At 39.8% G+C, this 20,832-nt stretch overlaps 1 protein-coding gene across 12 annotated transcripts in view; it reads left to right on the forward strand.

Annotated features, from left to right (window-relative positions):
• The window catches only part of LOC136437407 (ensconsin-like), a 40,078-nt gene that overhangs the window by 3,960 nt on the left and 15,286 nt on the right, over positions 1-20,832 (forward strand). For 5 of the 12 annotated variants that reach the window (XM_066432048.1, XM_066432115.1, XM_066432390.1 and 2 more), the window contains exons 2-5: positions 14,635-14,757; positions 15,115-15,198; positions 16,158-16,342; positions 19,512-19,686. In XM_066432048.1, the coding sequence (XP_066288145.1) occupies positions 14,635-14,757; positions 15,115-15,198; positions 16,158-16,342; positions 19,512-19,686 (567 nt within the window). Of the gene's footprint in view, positions 1-10,706; positions 10,840-14,634; positions 14,758-15,114; positions 15,199-16,157; positions 16,343-19,511; positions 19,687-20,832 lie in introns of those variants that run through there. The other 7 variants (XM_066432629.1, XM_066432709.1, XM_066432184.1 and 4 more) reach the window with 7 other exon arrangements.

Here is a 20,832-nt window from a genome sequence, read left to right on the forward strand (position 1 = left end):
AACAGTGATATATGTGTGATATATAGCTAGGGCCAGGCCTTGTCACCCCCTTTTCTCCCAGGCTCCCTGCAGAGGCCCCAGACTCATCAGTGTCGCCCTGTGTGATTACTGGTGGTCAGGTTGGGCCCTGCTGCCTGCCTGCTTCCACTGCTGCCTGGTCATAAATCTCTGTCAGGGAATAAGCTCCGGATCTATGGGCTGCATTGATTTTGGCACTGTCTGGGGTTCTGAGTGCTGCCATCCATTTCTTGGTGTAATCCCCATGCAAAATAAGCAAGCATTTTGAGTTGCCATTGATTCTACCAACAAAATCATAGTAATTGTGCACTATCTTGTTATGCAGTGTCATTTCAAGATGTTTTCTCACTCTTTAGGTTATAGAATTTATTACCACTCCCTTATCTGCTAGATTATGTCATAGCCTATTTCCTCTGACTGTAATTGTAATGGAATCCCGTTGGCATCGTAACTGAAAGCCAAAGACAAATGGGTCTTGCAATTAGAAGGCAGTTGCAATATGGGAGAAAGGTAAATGATGCCAAGATGTAATAATCATGGAAAGTTATATTACATGTTGACGTTTTGGGTGCCCTGATCGTACAATTCTGCCAAGGAGTGAGACAGAAAAATTGCTGTACCAAACATTAATATGATGTGGCCTTTTCTCTCAAGTGCAGGTGGGTTCTACCCTTGCCAGATATTCTTATGTCAGAAAGATAAGTTCTCCTTACCAACACCAGGTTTTCTCCCTTACTACTGTCATGATCTTTGCTCTGATATCGGAATGACCTTGAATGTGTTGTCAGAGGTCAGTAGCTGAACTTCCCGGAATGTTGTGCCTGCTGTCTGAGAGAAGTCATGTAGTGTAACGTTACACCTACTGTTACAAACTGTAGTAGCTGTTTGTTATCTCTCAGGAGATTGATATTAGAACCACAACATACATTTGTATGATAGATATTGGAAGATACATGTAATTGTGTTTGGATATATTCTGTCAGAAGATAGATTTAAGAAATAATGAAAGTAGTTTACTGTTATGACAGTATCTATCAGTGTACAGTATCTTACTTTTCTTTTCCCATGTAGAACTCTGTCTTTTGTAGTACTTTTGATCATGACCCCCTTAATGATATAGGTTGTTTTTAGAACATTTACCATCATTTTTTTATTATTATCTAGTTTGTTTATTTATTATTATTTGAGCACTGTTCACAGGGATTTTATTCTGTCTCAGAAACAACCTTTGTACTGTATTCTGTAAACGTTTTGGTTTGAGTTCTTCATTTTATTCATCTGATCAGTGATATCTGGGTGGATTCAGAGGTCACCACTATTGGATGGTCATCAATCCATCACCGGATGGCATCACTTTATCTACTTGTTACTGGAGGGTCTCAAAGGGGTGTTACAGAACTCTGCATTTAAGATTTCCTCAATTACTCTTCTCCTTGCTACCTCACTCCATAACTCAACTGTCACGAATTTGGAGCCAAAAGGCCACCTCAGCAGAGTAAAAATTAGATGTTAGCTTTAAAGATGACAGTTGTTGTTCACCCTTGCTCTCACATTTTATCGTCTTGTCTTCATATTTATTTCCCCCCTATAGAAAAAGTATAGGGGGAACAGCCATGCCCATAATTGTGATGTGGTGTCTGAAGTTTGTCTTCTTGTCTTTATAGATCCTCGTTATCCAAGCCAGGTAATTATTTACAATTCAGTAAGCTTCACCAAAACCCCTTGTGGTCCTCCTTGATAACACTTGAGTTGCCATTACCAGTGGATCCTTGCAGATGAGTTGTCATGGCGATGAGGTTTATCATTTGACTAGGTTTGTCCTATTGTGGGCGACATTCAAGATGAGATTTCCCCTGTCTTTCCTATTCAATCAGTGTTTATTGCCACGAGAGAGGCTTTATCCTTCCTCGGGAAAGAATCAATAACCATAGTGAGGGACTATACAGGATATTTCTGTGGTTGGGAGGCCGCTATGGGTGATGGAAATTGCAATTTGCTTTTGTTATATTCAGTTTCAATCACTATTGATGCATGCTTATTAACTACTGAATAGGATATGAAGGTATGATTTTCCAGTAAAATGAAATAAACATGTCCGGTGCTGTTATATTTCAAAGTTTCAGTACAGGCAGACAACAACATGATGACTGAGAGGGGCTGGTTTATAAAGATAAACTTTTTGGCAGTTACGAAATTAAACTGTAATATGTGTTTTATCAATACTTCCGAAAAGGCTGAATTGACTCCACTTGCTTTACTTCAAACTTTATTCTTCAATGAAACTTGCAGTCCTGATAAGGACTGAATTTCATTAATTTTACAGTGCTCTTGCCTTGTAAAACACTGATTTATCATAATATAATTAACATAAAAACTACATCTTTGTGCAAGATTATTGAAATCTGTTGACATCAACAATAACATTAACAACGGACTTCCTATGTATACAAAGTGAAAATATGAATAACATCAAATGTCTAGAAAGTACAGCTTGGCAAAGTTGCTTGCCAAAATTGCAGTTGCTATAAGGTTACCATCTTGCACACATCAGTTGTGACTCTTATGAAACAGTCTGTAGGGCTTGAATGGTAAATGAACCAAAATGAACCCCCCATAACCCCCCATGTGCTATCCCCAATGACAACCACTAAGAAATATGCCCTCCGGAACTGAAGCCAACCGAAATCAATGTTTTCTTCATGTAGGTTCCAACATAAATCAGTTTGATGTTCGGTAGCATTTCCACAAGGTACAAAATCACATTTGGTTTGCCAATAGAGTCTTCATTAGTGTCTACATCGGGCCTTAAATGGCATGGCAACAAAGATGTTGCTAGGGCAACCATGCTGTTACTATACAACTAATTTCTATAAGCAAACTACATTTAGAATATTGCTCCCTATGAAATTGAATTTGCTGCGTGGGGTTAGAGGAAATGAAGACCAACTCTAGTCTAGTCTATGAAGTAATAGAAGTTAAAGTACTTTACGTGGCAATTTTTCAACCTATATGTGCAGAAGAAATATGTGAGCTTCAGAGGGAAGTATGTACTAGTAATTGTATTTTATTGTCTATTGTACATGTACATGACCAACACAGCAAGATTTATAAGGTTGTTTTCAAATTGGAGCAGTTTTTTGCTTTCACTTTTAGTTTTGAACTATATTTGACATGGAGTAGCAATAGGCAACAAAGTTTAGAGCTAAGGAGCTGGATAATAAAGCTGTAGGTATCATGTTATCATGAACATTGGATTTGTACAATAGTGGATGCTATCTACGGTCAGGTTTGACTCGCTACAAAATCAATGCCCTGTAGTCCATTACAATGGAGATAAAAAATGATTGAAGCTGGCCAGTGGGTAGAGGTCATCTTTGCCCCAGCCAATTGGGAGAGCTGTTGGATTCTCGATGGTCAATAATGTACAGACTGAGCCAGCTTATTGGTCAAAGGTCAGTGACCTGACAGATAATTGTATTCTAGAGCTGTGTAATCAGTTGGCATTATATTATAAACTGCCTGGACATGAAAGACAACAAAGGGGCTATTGACTGTGATAATTGTGCTGTTTTATCGGTAGGAACAAAGGGACTAGGTGTGAAAAAGGCACCAGGTGTGTTGTCAGTTGTGAAATACCGAGTCTCATCCTTGCCAGAAGGCCAATGAATCTTGGAGAGTTGACATTTCTTCTTTTATTGATTTTTACTGGTATGCAAATAGTTTTTGTAAATTGCATATAAGATGCAATACACGGCTCTGTTCTGAAATAGCACTGTTGAAAGTAGTTTGTCAAAACGTCCAAGTCAATTTTTTTTCTACAACGCTACTGTAGAACATTCATGGTGGATTTATTTTCACAGTTTTTTCAGTGACCTCTCCACCACAAATTCATTACACGGCGAGTATACATTAACATTCTAGTGTATTACTACAGTACAGCAGAATTGTTTCAATTGCAAACATAGAACTCCTATCCCCTTCTAGTTATGTGGAATTAACTTATTAAGTCCTGGTGAAAATAAGTGAATTTAAAATACTACTACTACTACTAGTACTAGTAATCCATTGTGTTGAATTTACTGTATTTAGCCATAAATTACATATACGATTAGCTACATGTCATGTGCAGTTCTTCACCAGTACAACATAGCAGTTAAAAGTGGTGCTTGGCATGTCCAACTGGTCACATAAACATCTGGACGTGACTGTGTACAGGAGTGGACAGTTTGGGACGCGCCATGTCTGCAGGGGGTGGGAGGAACTCTGGGCATGTGGGGAGGGCGTGCCACGACCAGGCAGGATGACAGGCTGTTAGGACAGGCGACTGTTTTAGATCTGTGTGGCTTTACACAAGTGTGAAAGGGCAGGGGTCAGTCCAGCTATGTACAACATTTTGTAAGGCATGTGCTGTTTATTTACATGTACTGATCATACTGATGTGCCTAATTGCTATCACTGGTATGATTCCACAAGTCATAATTTCCTCTTTATAAATATCAGAAATCATCTAATTTCTGAACTTAACGATATCGTGCATGGAGACATACATTGAAATAAGAAAGGTCAGATTTTAGAGTGTATGTCAAAGGTCAATAAAATCCAATTCAGACAAGTCAATTTTCTACATGTTTTGATTCAAAAAGTTACATGAATGATTTTATTGGTTAAAACTCCTTTATGTTTCCAGGCCAAATAAAACATTGAATACATAAAGCAGCAGTAGCCATTGCCAAGGTCAATACATTATGATAAGAAAGTATGGACTGGCACTCATTTGAGTATGCCATATGTCTAATAGCTCTTGATTTGGGTGATGTGCACCCATACTGTAGTCATGGGAACCACGTTCATGGGATATGAGAGGTGGTCAAACTCAAAGGTCAGAGCCCTAAAAATAGGCAATGAGTTCACCTTATTTTGGTTGTTATCAGTGGCTGGATTACTTATATAACTGTCAAAGGTTTTTGGCAGGTGAAAACATGTGGTTACGCCCTATTTTCAATCAAAGCAGTTTTTCTTCCACTGTAGCCTCAGAGGTTTTACACGTCAAATTACCTGTAAGATGTACTTCAAAACATTTGCCGAGGGTATTGAGACATCTTTGAACTGGAGGCTGAGCTAATCTTTATCAGAGAACATAAAGGTCCAGTGATTTGACATGTATACACTTCCCCACGTCATGACTCAGTAGATCTGGTTGGCAGGACTTTGGACCCATGTGCTCCTGGTGTTTTCAATAGCTGGATCCTTTGAAGTTTGATGCACAATTTGGAAGCATTCCCTTTGGTTGTGTGTAATTCAGGTAGTGAGCCAAGGATTACTGATTGATATTCATCCTTTCTTAGATGTCTCTATTTTACTTTCTAATTGTGATATAAATGACTTGACGTCACCAAGAAACGCTCGTCCTTAACTGTGTTGAAAAGTCTATTCCTTCTTCATGTATTTATTCATTAGACAAAGAAATGTTGTGATTTCTGAGTTTTGGTAACCATGATTTGCAGAGTTGAATTTAGGGCAGTTTCACCATGATGTTTTGATGTCCAGAATTAAGGATTAATAGCCTGAGACTGAGAGAGAGGTCTTCACTAATGGCAAACATTTGATGTGCATCAAGTCAATATGCACCTTCATCCTTACTTGCATCCTTAATTGTCTAACCTTTAAGTGGGCACGCAGACTGCATGCCTTTCAAATTCGCTTCAGGGTTTACACGGACAATGCACACCTGGTCTAATGCCTGAGACGTGTTTGTCAAGTCGTCAATCATTACCTATGTAAAGTCAATTGCTGGGAGCAGTAGGTCCAACCTGTGCTATTGTGAACTGTGACCCGTGACAAACAGGTCATGGCCGAAACCACAGGAAGCATGTACGGGGGCTCCTAATTATCATACCCTTATACTACTATTACTAGTTGATTTATAGGGTTTCCTGAGAGCAAGTGATTCAAGACCCTTGAGGAGGAAATTGAAGTCATACTATTACAGGTGTTAAGTAGCCCAAATAAGAAAGGTTGTTCACTGGGCTTTTTTCTATAGCACACAAGATATTATGCTGGTATTAAAATTCAATCTGTGGTAAGCAAAAGGTTTCCCCTTGGTGCATCTTGTAACCTATGGCACTAGGCTATTTAAAATCAATACTACTGTAGTAAGTACCATACCAGTATCAGTAAGAAGGTTTTGGCAGGAATATCAGTTTCTTGCGCCACTCAACCTCGTCAGCAAATTATCTAAAAAGAAGTCCTACATGTAAGTAATGAATGTTGAAAAGTCTCAGACGATGCCTGATGAGCACATTTTTCGTACCTAGCCGTAGGTTGATTTTTCGTGACATGCCTTTTGACAGAAGAAATGCTTTAATTGCTACCTTTGAAAGAGGGTGGATCTGCTCTGGTACGATTATATGGGCAGTATGCAAGAAAAAAAGGAACTGATCTGGAGGAAATGGAAAGTTCATGCTATCATCGATCATAAAGATGGGTATGAACAAAGTACTTTTGTAATAAATTTTGCTTAACACTGACAAACAAAACATTGTACAGGTTTGTGGCTTGTGCTCACCATTGCCAGAAAGGTAGCAGCGCCCCCTAGTGGTTTCGTTGTAACTTGCAGGTTATTATGGATCGCAGCGTCTGTTAAGAGATTGGTATTATAGATCAATCTTGAGACTGATTGCATTATGGACCTCAAGGGTGAGAACAGCCGACTCTAATCCCAAGACAAACAGGTGAATAGGGGGGTTATTGGGTAGATGACCTTGGGCATTATAGAGGTCGTGAGAGTGGTTGTGGACCATGGGCGTTTCCAGGTGTTTATTATTCTTACCAACAAACATTTGGCCACACAGCAAGACATGTATGGGCAGATTCCATAAGTGAGGTGTAAGTGAGGTAATTCCTACCTAAGATTTCAAAACATTCTTAGCTAGAATTTCAAAACATATGGTATAGTCATTGTATAGATGCTTTATGCTTTATGTAAGGTACCAGTATGTTTTATAAAAATGATAAAGGCCAAATAACAGTCACAGTCACTCAAGCAACTGGATATGATTTTCCAAAATCATATCCAGTTGCTTGAGTAACTGTTATTTGGCATATCCTATTACCTGGATGTCTAACCTTCATCGACGTAAAATGATAAAGGGTTTGAACCTGAGAGGGACTTAGGCTTATAGATATATATGTACTTTATAACTAAGTCTAGTCCCTGCCTTAGTATGAGATCTGGCCTTGCAATAAGATATTTACCCAGGAAGCTGTAATCACCCCGGTGTCCAACCAGACATGTGATTTTGAACTTAACTGTATGTGTGCTGGATATGTATCCCTATTGAAGGTTAGACCATTGTTCCTTTTTGTATGTAAGGAAAATGTCAAATCGTAGAAATTAGATAGTACTGTATTTTTTTTTTTAAACTTGTAGGTGAAGAAAGATACCTATGGTGAAATTCGCTAAGCTGTACATGAATTTGCAGTATTGTACCAGTCTATGCAGCGCTCGTGAGTGCGACTCGCATACAACATGTATGCGACCAGTTTTTTGAGAATGCGACTAGATTTAAAATCACGGTCGCACGGTGCGACAAGACCTGCACCTAGACAATAGCTGCAGAATTAAGCGGTAACCTGAAAAATAAACATAAGGTATTCCAACGCTACGGCGAAAATCGCTGGTGAATTTTCCATCATGTTCCCACACCCGCGGTACAAAAAATATCCGTTCCTAGTGGCAATTCAACTTACGTTTCAGCGATGCTTATCTCCATGGTTTCGGGTCAATTTCGTGACAATAAGAAAATTCTAAGTCAGTCCCCGTCATGGAGGAACTCGATTCAGCAGAAGATGTTGCGGTAAAAATGTCCTAATTTCCATTGGGAAATGTTTATTAAATAGTTCCATCCATAGTCAACCTATTAAGTTGTGCCTAAAAACGCCAAAAAATCGACAAAAACCCCCGCGATTTCGGCCATTTGGCGAAGAATAAAAACAAACACCGGCCATGTTGAAATTTTTAGCGAACTCTCGCTAAATCTCGCAATAACACGCGAGAAAGACACAACGCCCTCTAACGAGAATTTGTGAAACTGCAGTTTCAAATGTCGATAGAGGGCCGATATTGTCCGATTAGCCTGGTTTCAACCAAGCCCCGTGTCCGCCCGCCGCCTGTAACGGCTATCCACCCACGGGGAGGGGAGAGAAACCCCCGGACAGCTGGAGTTTGCGTTATACAGACTATTGTCCGATAATATGATGGATTAAATACGGCATTGTGCTTAATTCTTTCTTGGGGCGAAATCAAGTACTTCTTTGTTATTTTTGGCATATTAGAAATTTTACTCAATTAGAAAAAGGTTTTGATTTTTTTAAAACTTGTATATTGTATGTTGGAATTCTTCACTGTTTGAGAGCTTTTGTGTTTACTACTGACTGTATATAATTTTGTATGTATTATATTTTTCATGCAAAATGTTTGCCAACATGCAATTTTGTATGTAACTGAAAAAAAATATTTCTAACACACATATGCCATGGCTTGAGTTCAGGTTCAGACTTAAGTATAGGTTCTAAGCTGAACATGAACCTCTGGAACTTAATGCCAGCAGTGAAGTTTAAAATTATGGAAAGTGACTTTTTTTGTTTTGGTCATGAAACCAATAGCTAAGTAATAGAGTTATCTATTTATTTATCATTCAAGGATATGTGAATCATTACTTGCCTTGTTCCAAGTTGAAAATACCATTGTGTATTTTTCAACTTGTTGAACTTGAGGCACCGTGGCCCCCGGATAGGGGCCAGCCGGGGAACCTATGCCCAATTTTTCGAAAATCTCAATACATCACTCAAGCTTATGTAATTTTTAATGTCATCGCAAATGGTCATGTGAATCATTGCTTGCCTTGTTCCAAGTTGAAAATACCATTGTGTATTTTTTTACTTGTTGAACTTGAGGCACCGTGGCCCCCCGGATAGGGGCCAGCCTGGGAACCTATGCCCAATTTTTCTAAAATCCCTCTACACCAGTATCATTCTTCCCCAAGAACTAACTAGATTATATACCACACATTGCCAGTTGTTCTGCAGCATCAATGTAGGCTTTATATTTTATGATCTATTCAAATACTTTATTCCAGGTTGTTTACATTGATTAATAGGAGTATTACTTGGTATGGCCAAGACTTTTCTTGTTCTTCCAACTTTTTGTAGTGGTGCTCCTAGATTTTTGCTGGTGCCCCTAACTTTTTTGGGTTAGGGGCACAGTGCTCCTAGACCTAAAAGTTAGTCTGGAGCCCTGCTATGTAGTAAGTCATTTATTTCATAATGATGAGATGATAGAATGTTTTGGGCTGCAAATTAACAGTAGTCTCCCAAAGACAGAAATAGAGTTGGCTGTTCAAGTCTGTGAATGCCTCTGTTTACCAGTCTATACTGAGTATACAAGTGATTCTTAGGGATTGACAAGAAAAGGGGTCAGTAGTCAGAGGAAATGTCACAATCTGGTTGGCACTCAAAAGAGAAATGGCAAAAAAATTACAATTTTACAAATCAGTAAATTTCACCAGCATTTTCTCACACAAGTCTTCTACCACATTATTTCCTGGAGTGCCCCTCAGGAAGTACCAGTCGTAACCTTCTGTGATATTCAGCACTATCCCTGCCATGACCCCTAAAGTACACCCAGCACTTAACGCAGCCTAATGTGCACTAGTCGGCAATAAATCCTGGCCTTACCGCCCATAAGTGAAGATGTCTGATTTCTCCATATATCTGGGAGAAGCCTGAATCTCATTCTATGGAATGAAAAGAAAAATCTTTCTTTATTGAGGCACATGTATGTATGTATATACATGTACAGCAATCCATATGCACATACCGATAAACCAATATACAAGTTCATTTGAGTATATGTAATGGGCTGAAATAGTACAGTTAGTTGTTTTAAATGAAAGAATATATGTATTCTCTTGGATTTGTATGTAGTTAAAAAAACAAGCAGGCTTCATAACAAACAAGCTCACATTGTGTTTCTATATCCTTCTCACGTCAGAGCACCACTTGTAACATTCCATGTTCAAAATGTTTGCGGTGGAAGAAATTCAAGCTGTGGTATTGACTTCTAACCTTTCCATTTTCTGTAGTCCTACAGTTATGGTGCTGAATGCAAAATTTCACCACTCCAGACAGTCTCCAAATCCTGACACATTACTTTCGTCAGACAAGTGCATTTCTACCAAGCTTGCCTCCAGGATGTAATTGCACCATTAGGAAACCAGTGGTAGAACCCAGCATTGCCTTGGCAGTGACAGCACATACATGAATATATGCCAGAGTTATTGATGTAATGATACCATCAGTAAGCTGACCGTTGCTTAGAGCTCATGAAATTTTCAGACTTGAGAAAGGTTGCATTCTGCAGATGTACATTTTATGTTAGGGCAGTTGTAAATCATACAGTATGGCCCGTCAGACTGAAAAATGCCTTAAATACAATATTATGTTTACAAAGACCTGTATAAAATGCAAAATTTACGTACAGGTAACACAAAGTACTAAATCCTACCTGTATATCAGCACTTCATACAGGGATATAGAAATTACAAGTATCTGCGCATAGAACATATTGTTTTTAAGTCCCTCCACCCCCTGTCTAGAATGGGCCAGCCCCACTTGTCTATGCATCTGGTGTCCTGTCTGCTGCAGCCATTTTGTATGAGGTAATGCCGGCTGGATAGAGGTACGGGCAGCAGCAGACAGCCCACCCCGCTGAGCCTGGTCTTCCACCCAGTCTCCCCCCATCCCGCTTGCCTCCAACCAAAGGTAACCGGCCGGGCTGTCCGCTCTCGTTTTCCTGGGTTGATTAGTGGCAGAATTGGGCAGGCGTTTTTCCTCCATAATGTATGCGGCTGCAGCATCCTCAGACATGCAGTGAGCCTGTCTCCTCTGTCACCTGCTGACTGAAGGCTGCCCCATTTTTATCAGCTGACTGGGATCTCTGAGGTAGCTCTGCCACCTGGTAGGGGTAAATACATGTCGGTTGATTTTATTAGATTCTAAGTGACACTGTTTTAATTTTTGTGTGATATAGAAAAAAAAATTATTTTCTACCTCTTCCATGAAAATACCTTATTTTTCATCATGGCAGAAAAATAGGGATGGGCCGGATAGCCCCGTGTTGTATCCTCAGATGTCAGAATTATTGTTGATTCGGTACCCGCTCTGTTCTCATTGATCATGATGGTTCTTTATAGAATTATGTCCTGATTTTGTGTGTGATCCGGTATGTTCATGATGCATTGGTAATTTTCAACAGTTCCAGCGATATGTCTTCATTTCCAGTTGTCATGTCTAGGATGACTGTGGTGCTGTTGAATAAGCTGCTTTCTCCACATTTCTCCATGGGTAACTGTGATATATAGCAGTTTATGTTCCACATCATGGATTATTCAAGTGAATGTTCTCTTTAATAACCAGGCACTCCGGTACTTATTGATTTTGCCGGAACATCTTGGTTAAGTTTGCCATTGTCTCTTACATGTGACTATGTTCTGTGTCGCATGTATCAGTGATCCACCGTCCTCCTATGGAATTAAATCGTGTTATTCACACATCAGTTATGCAGGGCTGGTTCAGATCTCTATCAAAGATTTGCATGTTTTTAGTGTCCTGGGGATGGATGTTGTGTTGTGGGGTGCCACACCTTGAAGAGGTGCTCAATGGGGTATTTCTTTTTACGAAGAGTCAAGTTCAAATGCATTTAATCTAGTGGAAGAGGGAAAAAATATTGTTAACCGGACAGGGTTAGATTTAGATTTTTGTGTGTCTTGTATCTTAAGAGTTTTCCGCTTGTCACTGGCCATTTTTAGAGAGGACAAGCAGGCCAAAATCAATGTGTGCACAGGTGTCATCCATAAAGTCAAGTTTGTGTGGCCTTATAAAGTTTCTGCAGTAAGACTTGCCCTACAACACAATTGTGTGTGCAGAAAACTGAGAATGCTAAATGTAAAACCCACTCTCACATTTTCTCGAATCAGATGCATGGTTACACAAATGTGCATGATGAGCTTACTTTTTATTGACATGGGGAAACTCATCCCAGTCCCTTTTGTCTGTCGGAATGTTTTCATTGGCACACTTGAAGGGTCAGAGGAATGCTTGCTCGCTCTTTCTCAAGCCTTCTTTTTATGCAGACACTCTCTTTTAAGAAATTACTCAATTAACTAAGCAATGTAGTGATTCCGCAACCAATTTTCTATTCATCATTTGGAATACACAAGTTAAAAGGCAAATCGTGTTATTCAAATGGGACATCTTAATTAGCGCAGAGCAAGACGTCAACGGAAAGCGGTCTCTGCCCGCTTTTCATGACCTCTTTTGTATGTACGCCATTAATAAAAGCACGTGAATAATCTGTGGGTTCCATCGAATCCCCTGAGAAGTTGGCTTTTGAGACTGCAGACTTGCAGGACCCACTTAATCATATGATAATTCCTGGGCAGACAGTTGAGATGGATGGTGCAGAACCTCTCACCACCAGAAGGGCAGCGGTGATAAAGGAAATCTTGAAGGAAGCACTGATGGAAGGATAAGGAGGCTACATGATGCAGAGGCTGGTGGAATTTATGTATAGGTGTTAGAGCTACGGGTTGTTACAGATCAGAAAATATTATGGGGTAATGCTTAAATCTTTACCAGGACATACACAGGTCGGTTGCCAATGTGAGATTAATATATTGGTAAGGAAGAATATTCAGTGAAGCCTGTACATTGTATATCAGATGGAAAATGGTTGTATATTGCAGTCTCCAAGTTTACCTTGATAACGTTTTTGCAAGGATTAATATGTTGCTTTATAGTGAATTATACATGTATGTATGAAGCCTGAGAGCGAAAGCATAAAAGGGAGCAGAGTGTAGAAAACTGATCGGATGTTTAATTTCAAGTTATTACCCGTATCTTAGTATTTTGCACGAGGCGCATCCATGATGTCATACCGGCTGGAATCTGAGTGCGGCTTCTTTTTTTATGATGCAATGCTGAAGAGGCAGCCCCTTGGTATTCCTGTCACATAGAGTATATCTCCCTGGTGACATTTCGGCAGATGTCTGAAGATCCTCCAGTATTGACTGTGGAGACGAGATCTCGCTCCTGGGGAATTGGTTCACCTGTCTTCTTTGGAGGTCGAAAACGTCTTCTGCAGAAGGTCAAGTGAAGGTTGTCTCCTGGGGATGAAGTTATCTGCTAGGCCATGGAATCGTAGAGGATTGCTGCGATCTGTTATGGAGATTTGCACATTTTGACATCTTGTGTGCTCGCATGTTTTATGTATCCTCCCCAAGCGTTGGATATTAGATACCTCGTTTGATAACCAAATAAGTTTAGATTAGAATCTACATCTTTCAAATAGGGATAAAATTTAACCTTCAGCCATTTGGCAACAAATTTGTCTTGGTTCTGGGATTAGTCAGGTGGGAGAAGGTTAAAGATTGTAGTGTGTGATATTCTCCAATGTCTGGCAGAAAATGTCAGGATTCAATTAAAGCTCAGTTAACATGTTTTTGAAAACAAATCTTGTTGTACCACTGTTCTTTATTACTGGAACCAAGTCTGTCTAGACTGCATGCAGTGAAGTCTAATTCCAATCTCTGGTGATAGTGATTTTCAATGTTCTAATCAAGCTTTAGATTGTTCCCCTTTATAATGCAGAGAGGCCTCATTACTCGACTGACATTTACAGCCAACCACAAGGCAGCTTGTTTGATTCGTTGTTTGATAGACATGTACATTTCTGTATCTCTGTGCACGGGAAAACCTTTCATGTATGGAAATTGCAGAAGATCGATTGGGCTGTCACAATCAAAACCCTCCTTAGCCAACCGTAGATTATTCAAGAACAGGGCTTAGCAACTAATTTGATTGCTGAAAGTCCTGTATCAAATGTTAGGCATTTCCATTTCTACTAATTATTGAGCACTTCAGATGTGACATCACCACACATGAGATTTCCCAGCAATCCCTGAACCACATGACCCAGATACACGGGGCCATATAATCCCATCAGGGGCATTAACGGCCTCCAGGGTAGCAATGATATAATTATCAGCTATACCAGCTTGGAAGAAAGACAACCTGATTTATTGCATTGTGGATCATGAATCCCCTCCTTTGTCAATATCTGGTTATGCTAGCTTTTTAAACTGTTTTGTGACCACTGACGTTTTTTTTTTCTCAAGGACACTGTAGATTTATGAAACCTGTGCTTGACCTGGATCTGTCGCTGCTGTCGATGGATCGTCAATCATTTCATAACTGCTCCACCAGTCATTGACGTTGATTGAGAACTGACACAGTACTCACATAGCAGACTGGTAGATATCAGAGGAGGAAATGTAACCATCCCAGCATTCCTTGCAATACACATTTCACAATACACACGTACACATCCCAGATGACTGACTGTGAGCAACAAGCATATAGACTATCGTGTTGCCTTTGACAGTGCATCTCCTGGGTAGACCTTGACACATGTATTATGTTGTGCAGTTTGCAGGGAAGCAGATAGGCATGAGAGAAGCAGTACAATTTTCTAACCAGAGTTTTTTCTTCTTAATGCAGCTGCAGGCAACAGAAGCAAGTCAGCTGACCGGCCTGCTGCAGGAAAGGGCACTGCACGTCACACCTCACCTGTGCCAAGGTTACCCGGGCAACCAGGTGGGTTTCCATGGCAACCAGCTGAAGGTAGGAAAAATTTGGCAAAAATCATTTGAGTCCTGGTGATGGAAGGCTGTGGTGATGGTAAGAGCTGAATAGGAACATACTTATTTCTGAAGTAAACTTTAACTTTGTTGTTTCCTTTATTAGTTTTTCATCCTCAGAATCATTTTATTACCATTTTCATTGATGTAAAATGTATTAACATCATATAACATGCTCATTTGTTTAACAATGAGTTATCATTAACTGATTTGGTCATGTTTAGTTCTCTAACCCTGCATGGCGTTATGGTTAATGCATGATATTGATGCTTGGTTTTGCCTGGTTCTGTTGCTGGGTCGCTAACTAACCTGCATGTTGCATGGCGGTGGCAATTTGCAGTGTTGGATGGTTCGCCGATAAGGTCTCGAGATGAACGGTTTGACGCTGTCCGAGCTCGTCAGGATCAGATGCGCCAAAAGCTTGGTAGGCAGACATGGCAACTGTCTAGTCTTACTGCATGTTTCAGTTTTGTCTTGTCACGTTACGTCATATTTCAACACCTTCATGTACAACTTGTGTTCACTAATTCCATTTCTTTTTTTGAGAAAATTAAGTTTTTTTGTGATATAGTTTATTAATGACATTGGTTGATTACAAATCATTTCAGCTTTCTTCATTATAAAATGAAAGAGACAACATTGCATCTCTCAAATGATTCTGATGCAAGTCACTGTGTGATTAGCTCTGTATGGTGGAACCTTTCCCAAGCATTCTTGCTGGCAGTGATGTCCTCAAGCCACATAATTATCTAGCTTTTCAAACCATTGGTCTAGAGGTTATTGGTTTACCTCCAAATTTAGCTTGACAAACATTCCACATTGGGTAATGGAATGACCAACCACTAGAAAATTGGATTGGTGAGTCCCAAACTCCAGCCTATTTGTGGGAAATTGTTTTTCAGGAAGAGGTTTGAACAACGTTCAATGGCTTATTTGTAAATATTTCACCATGGCCATGGCTGATTTTTCCCCTACTGTGTTGTCATACACGTAACTTGATCATTTTTTCAGCTTCAGTGCTGACCACTACTGCAAAGATGTGTGGTAGCTGTCTGATACATTTAAATGGCACAAAATAGATCTTTGATCTTTGAATGTCAATAAGTACAACACTAATCTTGGTTCACAATTTGCTAGAAAGATATCAAAAACATGATTACATCTATCTTGTAATAAATAAAATGATGTCTGAAAGACTAGCCTTTAGCTTTACTAGTAATTGCTGGACAAGTTGTCTTTAAGCAGATGAGGATATTTCTGATATACATAGAGCAACTGTCATGTGCAGTCCAACTGCATTTATATGTCCACTCCCTTCATGGATAATTGTATTTATGAATGCAGTACTCCGGTAACTGACAGTGTGCGCTCACATGTTCATAGCTCTCGATGCAGCAGCACTGAGAGAAAAAGAGGATCGGGCCCGCATGCTACGGGATCAACAGCTGGAGGAACGCAGACGGAAAATGGCCGACAGCCGCCTTAAATACGAGCAGCGCCACCAGCATGTGGAGGAGCGCCGTGCCGAGCGCTTGCAAGAGGAAATGGTGAGAATGAGAGCCGTCTGGGTACGTGTCACTTCCTTCTCTTCTCGGCTGTTGGTGCCGACGGGTTGAGCACCAAGGTGGTGGTGCTGAAGGAACGTGTCGGGCACCTCACCCCGCGGGGGCTGGGGGTCCCGGGGCGCTCAGGAGGGGGACTCAGGCATTATACTGTAAATCCATTTAATATCGCAATTGGTAATTTTGGCTGTTGGGGGGAAAGGGAGTAGTTCACTGCATTTGATTTTAATGGTGGGAACAAACATCACTGTCTCAGATGTTGGTAGTCAAATATCTGCAATGATGAAATTTTAGCGATTGACTAGTGACCATTAAAGTAGCTAAAATTAAGTTACCATTAACAAATCGGGAATTACAGTAGTTTGTACCATAGCAGGAGGAATGTGGTCAGTCATTGGAGAGGCACACATTAAGCACCTGTAGGAACCCACCACAGTATTAGAAAGAGTAGGGGTACAGCTAATGGTTCGGACCAATCAGACTTGTGTTCTTGCAGTTTGAATTGTCAACTCAGAGTACAGAAGACGTGTGTTTAGTAAAATGTTGGTTTGTCAAGTTAGAGAAACCAAATTAAGACTATATTTTTTTCTCCTGCTTGAGTGGATTATAACTTTTGGTTTTAGAATTGAAGGCTTAGTGATGGAAAAAGTAATAGCCAGCTGCAGTTAAGTGTTAAACTGGAGTGGCAATTGTAGTTATATGCCTTTATTTTGGTTCATGCCTTTTGAATGAGTAATGATTAAACCAGTTTTAGTGTGTTATACCAAAATTCTGAAGATGAAATGTGAGAATGCAACTTGGATTGGTAATCTTGTGGGTTGAAGATGCCATAAAAAGTGGTGACAGCAAACTTAAGAGGGTTATATACTTTTTAGGAAAGAGTATAGATAAGTTCTGCATGAGTTTCAACTGGGAATTGATGTTACAAATCTATCTTGATACAAGTGGTTCAGAAGTAGCAAGGTAAGAATCTGACTGTCCTGAGTCTCCCTCTCCTGAGTGCTTTAGGATCATCCATTTTGCCCCCCTCCCCCCTTGCCATCACTTCACCAGCTTCACAGCGCACATTCACAACTGGTCTGCTATCACTATCCATGCACACTTTTGGCTGGCTGCATGCGCTGCCTTTACCTGTGCTTCGCATGGCTTTACACTGTGCATGCATGCTCAAAACACTGACTATGTGGTGTGCTAACGTGGTGAAGGGTGTAGCATTGTGTGAAGGAACATACAGTACCAATGGTTAACAACGTAAGACCAGCCACAGTGTTGCCATGGTCAATAAGTTAGTTACATGAGTTGCCATGGTCAAGTTATGTATGATTCCCTTTCAAAACAAAAAAGACCCAAATGATTGTATACAAACATGATGCATTTTCATTGGACTTCTAACAATAAGTTGCAGTTTTGTATATTAGATGGAAACTTTCCCAGGAATCTGATAAACGAAATGAATATGTGCTTTGTGCAGTAATGGAAACAGTAAAACCCCAGTATTGCGTATACTCAGACAAATCAAATTCATCATCCTCAACTGTGACTTTATTCACAGCGACTTTATTGGCCGTGTAATAGAAGCATTTACACATAACAGAAGCCATCTGTAGATCGGAGGCTTTTATAGTACAATTCTCGAACTGGTAAATTGTCCATTCTGTTTTATGGCCTGAATGGCTACTGCTAATGAAACTACAGCGTGTCGTTCCATAGTCCCTGTAGTAATGCTGAGGCTGGTCTTATAAAGCTAGTCCATTTGATGTTCCTTCATCGTAGTGATTACCAGTAGTTAAATGTGATAAACCAGCTGAGTACCCGTGTTTGCCTGACATTCATGCCCATACTTTTTATTTCTTATTTGGCATTTTCAAAGTTGTTAGAAATATATGCGATTAAAATGAGACCATGTATTAAGTCTTAGTTTTGGAAAGTTTGGGGTTTTAAAGTATCCAGGCTTGAAATGTTAGTCTGAAACACTGGTCCTTAGTGTTCCCCACACCTGTCTTTGCGTGTTCTACCTTCTGTAGAAGGTGGCATAAACTTTTGGGTAGACTGAAAGTGTTTGCTGTGGGGCATGTGGCTAACACATCATGCATTTTTAAAAGTAACAATGAAGTCTCAGCAAATTATACACCTTTGTACATTTTGAACCTTAGAATTGATTTATCCAGTCACAAAAGCTTGTAGCTGTTATCTACCTTTGAACGTGACAACAAAATTGTTAAATTACAGCAAACTATGAAATTGAGTCTTCAATCTGAAATTTTGCAACAAAATACAAAAGGTGTGCTACCTGTACAATGTACATGTGTGCCTATCATGCACGAACAGAGTCAAGTCTAGCTTCTCCCAAAATTATTGTTGCCATTCTTCTAATCATTGATGAAACAAAGATACAGCACAAGATCTACATGAAACCTTTGTGAAAGTTGATATTTCGATGACTGTATAATTTGAATTATTTCGCATTTTGAGTGGATTCATCTATTGGCACACAAGGAAATCTGTGAAATTTGATAAAGCCACACCTGATATGTCATGCTACATAGTGAGGTTTTTCTTGGAGGGAGTGTGTACATATACATGTAAAAGCTTACTAAGGCCAGATACAGGTGTGGGTTGCATGTTGCTGCATGGTACATGTTAAGATTTCATATAGTTTAAAAATATAACAACACAGCATGGTGCGACAAGCAACACTAAGTTACTAACATTTAGCATGTTGCATGTAATGCCAGCTTGATGTGTTTTGTGGTAGCTGGAACTAATCCACACTTTTGTGTTTTAACCAGTCTTGTTATTTTCCATTGCACTAATATATCCCATCATACCATCTAACCGGCATGGTCCTGGCTAAACCAGGTTTGACCTTTGAACTTACAATGGTGCTTAAGACACGTTTCGAATGCTTGATATTTTTATTTGCTGATATTAAAAATTACTTGATGATTGCATCGTGTGAGTTTTGAAATGATATGGTTTGCAAACTTGAATGTTGACTAAAATAGTGTAGTTGTATTTTTTACAGTAACTTTTTTTACTTAAACTTGTTTTATGTAACTAAAGACTAAGAGTTTACCTAACAAATACAAACTAATATGGCATAACCTCTCCACAGGTATTTCTGCATGTAGTCAACTGTTAGACTAACCCCCGACCTTTGCCCTTCGACCCCCAGGAGCGCCGTGAAGCCGCACTAAAGAAAACAGACGACGGTTACCAGAGAGCGCAGGCACAACAACAACAACAACAGCAGCAGCAGCAACAACAGCAGACGCAGCAGAAGCGATGGTCATGGGGTTCAAACATCACCAGCCCCCAGCTGTCTTCTCTTTTTGGCGCCTCCCCTCCAGGTTTGTACCAACCAATCAGAGTCTTTGTTGGATGGTGATTGACAGTTGGTGTGAGGATGCAGAAGGCACTGTCAGTTTTTTCACCCTGGGCTTCTTGTTTGTGATTATTCCAAGCACATAGAAATGGTGTTTCTCTCTGGGTTGTGGTGTCTTACATGCTCTTACAGGAAGTAGAACTAGTCTGTCACTGCTGTTTCATCGCATCGTTTTTAGCTTCTGGTTCAAAACCATCAAAATTGTTGAATTCATAGGCAGATGCAGGGATTACTATGATGCACAATCATGAATTTGAAGATGTACATGTAATGTCCGTTGACATTGACACACAGGTGCAAGATAAGTAGTAAGTGATGTGCCAGTAAGGATTACAACTCCAAGTGGAACAAGATATCATAAGAAAAATTATAACTTGCAAAAGACTATGAACATGTAGGACAAGTTTCACCAGTTGATTATTTGCAAGGAGGAATGGTAAGGTACTAAGGTGAAGTATATCACTTGCCTCTGACTTTGTAACTTTCTATGGTGTTCCTTCTTCATTCATTGTTGATGTTACTCCTCTCAAAGATTGTGATCCGTGTACAAATGTATGTCATATTCTGTATATTGTAAGTCTGTACTTTCTACCATCAGTAGATAAATTCTTGGGTAAATACTTAGTATGTAACAGGGATTTGACACAAGTAAGTCACCTTACCATGCACAATACTCAAATTCTCTCAGTTCTCGTACCTATTTTTTTTGCTGTTTCACAGCTGACGGAAAACAAATTACCAAAGTCATGTACACACCCCTTCCCCCAAAAAACTACAATGTATCCCACTGGGACTGTGTGTTATGCACTGTTTTTTTTTTTTTTTCCAAATTCCCCACATACAATTTAGGAAAGGCAGAGTGTCCTTGTTGAGGTGTTAAAGAAAAATCATTGTCAATCGCCCCATTTTTTGGCAGCTATTCAAGTAATGGTACTTAATGTGCATGTACATCTGAACCCTTTCCTCCGCTCCACCCGCTAAGATTTGCATTCATTCATTGATGAAAGTATCATCAACCCATATGAATATCCTGGTGAGCTAGGCCATCTACAGCTATGTGATGTCACGGCAGCCTTCATTAAGTGCTCAATAAGCTTTAGTTTGGTGCAGT

Source organism: Branchiostoma lanceolatum, chromosome 1 (genome assembly GCF_035083965.1).
Source record: "Branchiostoma lanceolatum isolate klBraLanc5 chromosome 1, klBraLanc5.hap2, whole genome shotgun sequence".
Lineage (NCBI taxonomy): Eukaryota > Metazoa > Chordata > Leptocardii > Amphioxiformes > Branchiostomatidae > Branchiostoma > Branchiostoma lanceolatum.